Source organism: Aedes aegypti, chromosome 1, assembly GCF_002204515.2.
Source record: "Aedes aegypti strain LVP_AGWG chromosome 1, AaegL5.0 Primary Assembly, whole genome shotgun sequence".
In the NCBI taxonomy this organism is placed as follows: Eukaryota; Metazoa; Arthropoda; class Insecta; order Diptera; family Culicidae; genus Aedes; species Aedes aegypti.
In genome coordinates this window covers 23,189,528-23,198,770 of record NC_035107.1, presented here as the reverse complement: position 1 = coordinate 23,198,770, position 9,243 = coordinate 23,189,528, and the positions used below count along the sequence as shown (strand labels likewise).

Sequence of the window (9,243 nt, the reverse complement as noted above, 5' to 3'; positions counted from 1 at the left end):
GAGGATGGTGTTCGTCATCGATTAACTTCTCACAACCTGCGAAACCAAGTGACTTGCAGTTCCATGTTACAAATTTCCAATCGTAGTCCTTATTTCGTCGCGTGGGTCTTTGCCGATTGTTCCGGGTCGTATTTTCTCTTATGTTATTCGCAAAACGGTTTTTTTTTTACGGGTGGCCTACACCAACACTCCTTTCTCGCCGGAGCGTCATCGTGCCAGCTCTGTTTAACGTCCCAACTAACACTAGGACGATCTCGCTGATAAGGGTTACCACTTTGGATTTAGCTATGTGCGATGCAGCATTCTTCACTCAGCCGCTGGATACAAGAACATACATACGCTGTTTGAGCCAGGAGTCGCAAATAGACTGTTGCACGCCTGGGATAACCTCGAAACTCCATATAAAAAATGTCAACAATTCCAGCAGTGAATGTCAAAGAGCAGGATAGTCAATTGAGCTTAATGAAAGAGGGACAAATTTCTGAATATTATCCATTTCCGGCCGCACTGGCAGAACACTAAAATCTAAGCCAAGTGTATGTACGTTCGCCGCTTTCCACCGCTTTGAAATCGCGGGAAGAAATTTCGCACACGTCTGTTGTCTACAGAGCGTGACTCAGGTAATTGATCTTAAATGAATCTATCTCTTAGATTTAATATGGTTCACGTTCCAAGATAGACTTGCTTGTCATACAAATTCAAAATGTGTTATAATTTACTTAAGAAAATGAAACTGTATATTACTCTGCCTTGAAACTAGTACATTTTGTTCAAACAGTTAACTCACACAGCAATTGAAAGGTTAAAACTTAAATCAACAGTATACATTTTGAAACGTATAAAAAATAAATAAGTAAATTAACAACATCAAACCTCAGATTCGACCGCAGCGAAAATCTGCATGCTTCGCGACATCAGCTCCAGTATCTTGAAAACCTCCTGCTGTGCATCTTGGGCGAGATTCTGAAACAAATCCACATAAAGTCAGAATAAGTACAGCACAACCAACCAGCATAACTTACCGCAAAAGCGTCGTCCAGCACCAGAAGTTTGCACCCTTCTACGGACAACAGCGACAGAAAGAACGTCAGGTGCGGTAGCACTGCCGAATCCTCGTCGAGACAGCGGACGTAGCTTCCTTCATCGTCCACGAAGTCCACCGCCAGTCCGACTATGTAGTCCATCTGGAACGTACTCTTAGAAAGAAATGAAATTATTTTGTAGAGTTCAACATGTGTAGCAATGAGATACTCACTTCGCCCAAAGCTTCATGCGAGCACCTCGTCTGATCGTACTGGAAGTTCAACCGGAGACTTCCGGGCTTTCCCAGGTACGACGGTACCTCGGCCACCATCTGGGTTATCAGCCGCAGCTTCAGTGCCATCAGTTTGTCCACACAGGGCAGCGTCATGTTGGCAACGACGAACTTGCGATGATCGGTCAGGAGGTCCAGCTCGGCCCGGCACAGCTCAATCTTCAACTTGAACCGTTCGAGTTGCTCCGGTTTGTAACCTGGTTGGGTGTTGTTCAATGCCAACCGCGCCTCGTACACCCGCTGCAGGTTCGTAACAATCGTTTTCGGTTTGGAGGTCTGGAACTTGATGGGCGGAAACTGCCGGCGGAGATCTTGGAGGAAGCCAGTCAGCTCCAGATAGCGGTAGTTGAAGGATAGCATTTTCTGCTCGGGTTCGATCATGTCTCGCTGGACAACGTCCAGTTGATCGAAAGTGTCGAAGGGACTTTGGGCTGCGGTTCGCTCGTTTTCGAGGACTTGTAGCGAGTCTTTTAACAGTCCTTCGTGTTCTACCAGAGAATTCATGAGAGTTTTGTGGAGGTTTATCGGCAAACTGATCGTGTGGAGGGCCGCTGCTTGAGTTAGAAGCTCGCCCAGCACACGTACATCGTGCTTGAACTGAATCAGATCTCGATCATATACATGATCGTTGTAAGTGTCGCGAGCTTTCTCTAAAGATTTTTGCTGCTTGTCGATTTGCTTCTGGTACCAATCGCGATCATTGAGCTTGGCTGTTTTCAGGTGTTGCGAGAATTTCGTGAAGTGATCGAAACGAACCTTCTGTCGAGCGAGAATCTTTTCCTGGTGGAACAGTTGCCCCATGATGGACGGCATTTCGGCGATTTTCGGATAGGCTCGATGCAATTCATGATAGCTGGAAGTAAAAAGAAGAACATTATATATAACAACATTGGATTTGGATACGTATAAATGCATCTGTAGCCTTTGGTCTCAGCGAAAGTCATGAGAGACACCCGGATGGTGGACAATGGGCACTCCCAATGCATTCATTAAAATCATTAGGTTGCATCCCAGTTGTTGAAGTTCAGCCGTGTTACTTCCTTTTTACCTGCTATGATACTCCGCTTGAGGTCCAGCGCTTGGGACCAGCCATTAAGCGTCCTTTATCTGTTCTGTCGGCACATTTAGCCACTTAACGATTTGCTTTCGCATCCTCTACAAAGCTTACTTTCCGGTTCCGTCTATAACGTTGCACGTTCTGTCGGATCCCTACCTGTAGCAAGGCCGCCGTGTTACATTCTTCTGCATTGGTCTGCTTGTACTCCTTGCCAAATCAATCGTTCCGTCGACTCCATCCCATGTACACAACTGTCGGATCCTTTTGGCAAGCTACAGGTAGATATGAACCTATCACGTTTTTGAGCCTTCCTTAAGTAGAAAAGTAGAGCAAACGGATTGATTTTACGGCAACAGACCCGGCAACGAATAAAGGACAACGATTGGAAAGTTGGATCTTGGAATGTGAGAACTTTGAATGAACCCGCGCTACTACAGCGGTGGCGACAGAGCAGAGCGTGGAGTTGGCTTCATAGTGATTGGGAAGCAGATGAAGCGAATTATTCGGTGGAAACCGGTAAGCGACCGAATCTGTGTGTTAAGAATAAAGGGCAAGTTCTTCAACTACAGCCTGATCAGCATATATGCGGCAACGAACGATAAGCCCGATGACATGAAGGATGAGTTCTATGAGAGCCTGGGTAAGGCCTACGGAGAGTGCCCAAAACAAGACGTCAAGATAGTCATTGGCGACGCAAATGCGCAGATCGGGAAAGAAGATTTCTTCCGACCCGTCATTGGAACGGAAAGCCTTCATGCCGTTACCAATGATAATGGCCTGCGGCTAGTAACCTTCGCTGCTGCTAGAGGGATGGCAATCAACAGTACCTACTTCGCACGAAAGAATATCCGCAAACACACCTGGCGACACCCGAGTGGCGATGCCTGCTCCCAAATAGACCACGTGCTGGTTGATGGGCGACATTTCTCAGATGTCATGGATGTCAGGACCTTCCGAGGCCCTAATATCAACTGGGTACATTATATCGTTGTAGCTAAAATTCGGGCGCGGTTATCCAGCGTCACGAATTCCACAACAAACAGAACGCTGCGCTTCAATATACAACGCTTGTCGACTGATGGGGTAGCTGCGCAATACCGTCAGCAACTAGACGAGCAGTTGGGAAGAATCAACGTTGCTGGAGACGTCGACAGCCTGTGGGACCCTATCCACGAAGCTGTGACAACAACGGCGCGGGATGTGATCGGCACTGGTCAATGACGAAGACGAAACGACTGGTTCGATGAAGAGTGCCAGAGAGTGACAGACATGAAGAATGTCTCCAGAAGCCGTATGCTTCGGCCGGTACCCGACAGAACAGAGAGCGGTACAGGGCAGCGAGAGCCGACGAAAAGCGAATCCACCGCAGAAAGAAAAGGCAGCACGAAGAAAGTGTGGTAGCTGACGCTCAAGAAAGCATGAACCGGAATGATATGCGGAGATTCTATGCAACGGTCAATGGTGCGCGGCACAATACCGTACCAGTGCCCGCCATGTGCAATGATCGAGAAGGGAATTTGCTCACCGATAAAACGGCGGTGGCTGCCAGGTGGAAGGAGCACTTTCAGCAATTTTTGAACGGTGGAAATGGAAATGTAGCGAGGAACAGGATGAACATAGATGACGACGATGAAGCTGTGGACCCACCGACCATTCGGTTCTGCCCCACGCTCGCCAAATCGATACGCACTTGATCCGCCCACCTAGCTCGCTGCGCTCCACGCCTTCTTGTACCAACCGGATCCGAAGCGAATACCATCTTTGCATGGTTGCTGTCCGGCATTCTTGCAACATGCCCTGCCCATCGTATCCTTCCAGCTTTGGCCACCTTCTGGATACTGGGTTCGCCGTAGAGTTGGGCGAGCTCGTGGTTCATCCTTCGCCGCCACACACCGTTCTCCTGCACACCGCCGAAGATCGTCCTAAGCACCCGACGTTCGAAGACTCCAAGTGCTTGCATGTCCTCCTCGAGCATCGTGCACGTTTCATGTCCGTAGAGGACTACCGGCGTTATGAACGTTTTGTACATGGTACATTTGGTGCGGGCGTGAATCTTTTTTGACCGCAGCTTCTTCTGGAGGCCATAGTAGGCCCGACTTCCACTGATGATGCGCCTCCGTATTTCACGGCTAACGTTATTGTCAGCCGTCAGCAAGGATCCAAGGTAGACGAACTCGTCGACCACCTCGAACGTATCCCCGTCTATCGTAACACTGCTACCTAGGTGAGCCCTGTCGCGCTCGGCCCCATCAGCTAGCATGTACTTTGTCTTGGCCGCATTCACCACCAGTCCAACTTTTGCTGCCTCGCGTGTCAGGCGGGTGTACAGGTCTGCCACCTTTTCAAATGTTCGGCCGACGATGTCCATATCATCCGCGAAGCAAACAAATTGACTGGATCTCGTAAAAATCGTACCCCGGCTGTTAAGCCCGGCTCTCCGCATAACACCTTCTAGCGCAATATTGAACAACAGGCACGAAAGTCCATCATCTTGTCGTAGTCCCCGGTGGGATCCAAACGAACTGGAGTGTTCGCCTGAAACCTTCACACAATTTTGCACACCTTCCATCGTCGCTCTTATCAGTCTAGTGAGCTTCCCGGGAAAGTTGTTCTCGTCCTTGATTTTCCATAGCTCTACGCGGTCGATACTGTCGTATGCCGCCTTGAAATCGATGAAAAGGTGATGCGTTGGGACCTGGTATTCACGACATTTTTGGAGGATTTGCCGTACAGTAAAGATCTGGTCCGTTTTCGATCGGCCGTCAACGAAGCCGGCTTGATAACTTCCCACCGACCATAGGAGAGGTTAAAAAGGCTATCAGCGAGCTGAAGAACTGTAAGGCTGCTGGGAAGGACGAGATCCCGGTCGAGCTTCTCAAGCACGGAAGCGAGCAGCTTTACCAGTCGATCCACCGAGTACTTCTGAAGGTATGGGAGGACGAAGAATTGCCCGCCGGCTGGTTGGATGGCCTCATCCGCTAATTACAGAGGAATTACCCTGCTGAATTCGGCGTACAAAATTTTTGTAATAAAAATAACTTGAGGGTTAACGACTAATGAGCTTTATTGACTTCCTTATTGGTTGAGAGTCAGAGAACGAATAATAAGAAAAAGTAGTTGTAAGGGTTGTGTCAGTTTTTTGTCGATTACTATGATTACCAACACTCCCTCTTAATCGGCCAATCCTAAACGGGACCTCAGAATCTTGAAGCGTCCAGCATCCAAACCTTTAGTGAAGATATCTGCTAATTGATCGGTGGTCCCAATAGGTTCAACCTTCAGTGTACCGTTGTTTATATGATCTCTAATAAAATGGTGCTTAATGTCTATATGCTTGACACGTTTGCACTCGGTATTCTTAGACATTGCTATACAACCTTGATTGTCTTCAAAAATAACAAACGAATCTTTTTCATCGATCTCCTTTAAATCTTCCAAAATTCCCTTCAGCCACAGGCCTTCAGATGTAGCAGCACTTAAAGCTATATACTCAGCTTCACTCGATGATGTTGCAACGGTCTGCTGCTTTTTGCTACACTACAGAACCGTATACTTCAAATACATAACCGCTTACAAATTTTCGATCTGTTTTATCCGACGCCCAATCAGCATCAGCGTAACCTGTTAATGGAACTTCATTGTTTCTTGGCTTGAATTTGAGTACTAGAGCTTTTGTTCCCTTCAAATAACGAGCAATTCTTTTTAGCATCTGACAATGTACGTCTTGTGGTTTCTGCTGGAATCTGCCCAGGTAACCAACTGCATAACAAATGTCAGGTCTTACGCAAAGCATCAAGTACATTAAACTTCCCAACAGTTCGCGATATGGATGACCAGGACAATCTCTTGAGTCAGTTACCAGAGTAGTATCCTTCTCAATTGGATTCTTGACGGGATTGCAATCCTTCAGTCCAAATTTCTCCAGCACTCGATTGATTCCAGCTACTTGCGATAACTCCATAGTGCGGTCTTCTCTCTTGTAAGATATCTTGATTCCGAGAAAATGTTTGATTTCAACTCAGTCCGACATTTCAAATTTCTGCGATAAAATTTTCTTGATTTCATCAATTTGCAAAAGATCGTTTCCTACCAACAACAAATCGTCAACATATATAATTACGTAAATTCTTCGATTGCTTGTGCTTCTAGTGTAGAGGCAATAGTCATGTCTTGATCGAGTGAACCCATTTTTGATTAGTATTTCATTCAGTTTTTCATTCCAGCATCTTGGGCTTTGTTTTAATCCATATAATGACTTCTCCAACTTGCAGACTACATTTGAATTGGCTAACACACCGTCAGGAACTGCTAGATATACGTCTTCTTTCAGGTCACCATATAGAAACGCTGTTTTTACATCAAGCTGGTGGATGTGCATTTTCCTATAAACCGCAACTGCCAACACCGTACGGATGGTAGCCAATTTCGCGACTGGTGCATAAGTTTCTCCATAATCAATGCCAGCCTGCTGTAGAAATCCTTTTGCAACTAAGCGGGCTTTATAACGAACGGGGTTTCCATTTGCATCCTCTTTTACACGAAAGATCCACTTCGACTTCAACGGAGTAACGTTACTGGGACATTTCACAAATTTCCAAACGTTGTTCTTACCGAGTGACATCAATTCTTCTTGAATCGCTTTCATCCATTGTTCCTCATCGGGGCGGCCAGATACATCTCGGAACGTCTCAGGTGGATCAGGCAACAAGTTATTATCTGTTGTGGAGTATAGGCTACCGTTGGTGCCACTTGAATTCCCTTGGACGCATAAAATTCTTCTTGAAGCTTTGAACAATACTCACGACCTTGGTCTACCGTCATTTTTGATATTTTCAACCCTGTTGCAGCTGTCGCCATTGCTTCATAGTTTCTAATTTTTTCGAAAACTTCAGATTTCTTTTTCAGCACGTATACCACAGCAAAATGCGAATAGTCATCTATAAAAGAGACAAAATATCGCGAACCATCCCATGCAGCCGGTGTTATTGGGCCGCAAACATCTGAATGGATGAGTTCCAACGGTCTTGCTGCTCGTACACGTGTACCTTTGAACGGCTCTCGGCATTGTTTGGCAAATATGCAAGGTTCACAGAAGGCTATATCTTCAGATTGTTTCGGCATCCCAGTCACCATACCGGCCAGGGTCTTCAAATTTGCGCTTCCCAGATGCCCCAGTCTACGGTGCCAGAGATTCGTGTCTTCCACTTGACAAGCGTACACGGATGTTTGTTCATAGTAGACATCTAGCTCATAGAAATCGCCTCGTATTGGACAGACACTTCGGCTTCATATTCCAATTTCGCCACTGTTCTTCCAAATGTTACCTTGATATCCGCTCTAGCTAGTTTCTTCACAGAAAGAAGGTTTGCTCTCAGATCTGGTACGTACAGCACATCATTGATGGTAACTTGAACTCCCAAGCTGTTGACTCCAGTGATGCTACCTTTATGCCAAGCTTGAATTGATTCATTTTCCTTCGCAACGTTAATTACAATCGGCTGACCTAATTTCACGAGTTTCTTGAAGCAATTCTTTTCATTGACGAGGTGATCACTGGCTCCCGAATCAAGTTTGAACACAACTTTTCTTCGAACAGCTTCTGTTGAAACATTCCGACCGACCATGAAGGCCACAGCTTTACCTCCACTGGCTACATTGGCTTCAGCTTGAATCTTCACTCGACAATCTTTAGCCATATGTCCTTTCTTGTGGCAACGGTTGCATTTACCAGTAAACCTTCGTATCTTCTGTTTATTACCAGAGAACGCTGCAGGTTTCTCCTTGTGAGTATCCATCATTACTATGATTACCAACAAAAATTCTGTCGCGCATCCTGTTTAACAGACTGCGACCGCTCGAGGAGTCCTTCGTCGGCGAATACCAAGCTGATTTTCGTAAGGGCCGTTCGACAACGGACCAGATGTTTAGCTTGCGAATGATCCTAGACAGGGACGAAAATACTCAATCTACCCTCGCCTACATTGATACTTGCTGGGTAGAATCTTCGTTGATTTTCATTTGTTTTTATCCTTACCTTGACAACACAACAAAGATTGGCAAAGCGCTTGCGTAAGATTGTCAGTTTCCTTTTAATCTGCTGCTACTCAACCGCTTTTTGATAATCGGAAACAAAAAATGATATTCATTCTAAACAGCTTGACTTTTTTACATTCCGCTTCGGGAAGTTGTAATTTTTGCACGAGACACACTAAAGACGCGTCAATATATTCCATTCCGTGCATCGGATGCTTCATTACCCGTATATCAGCATATTTTTTAATTAATTTGAACCTCATTGATAATCAATTTGCTAAAACTGACACTCTTCTGCTTCTGATAATCAAAAACACCAACGACATACGGGCATCGTTGTTTGTTTTGCCCATCTACTTTTGTGCCATCTTCATTGGTACAATCATATTGGTGGTGGTGCGGCTACTTTGATGGTGGCATAAATTCAGTGAATTGAGTATAGTGAGCATGATTTTTTTCGTCCCTGATCCTAGACAAATTCCGGGAGTATAACTTGCAGACTCACCATCTGTTTATTGATTTCAAGGCGGCGTACGACTCAGTGAAAAGAAATGAGCTTTGGCAGATAAAGTCTGAAAATGGTTTTCCGGCGAAACTAATTCGGCTGATACGTGCTACGCTGGATGGTTCGAAATCAAGTGTTCGGATCGCAGACGAGGTGTCAACCTCGTTCGTGGCGTTAGACGGATTGAAGCAGGGAGACGCTCTTTCGAATTTACTGTTCAACATTGCACTGGAAGGTGCTATTAGGAGATCTGGCGTGCAGAGAAATGGCACTATTATCACAAGGTCGCACATGCTCCTTGGCTTTGCGGACGATATAGACCTAATTGGAATT

The 9,243-nt window shown here is 45.9% G+C and overlaps 1 protein-coding gene across 1 annotated transcript in view; it reads right to left on the bottom strand.

The window, feature by feature from the left end:
- Positions 1-714: 714 nt before the first annotated feature.
- LOC5577047 overlaps positions 715-9,243 on the bottom strand; it is a 30,987-nt gene continuing 22,458 nt past the window's right edge. The window contains exons 4-6 of the mRNA XM_021839144.1: positions 1,256-2,168; positions 1,023-1,196; positions 715-963 (exon numbers count right to left, since the gene is read on the bottom strand). Of these exons, the coding sequence (XP_021694836.1) occupies positions 868-963; positions 1,023-1,196; positions 1,256-2,168 (1,183 nt within the window). The 3' untranslated portion in view covers positions 715-867. The remainder of the gene's footprint in view (positions 964-1,022; positions 1,197-1,255; positions 2,169-9,243) is intronic.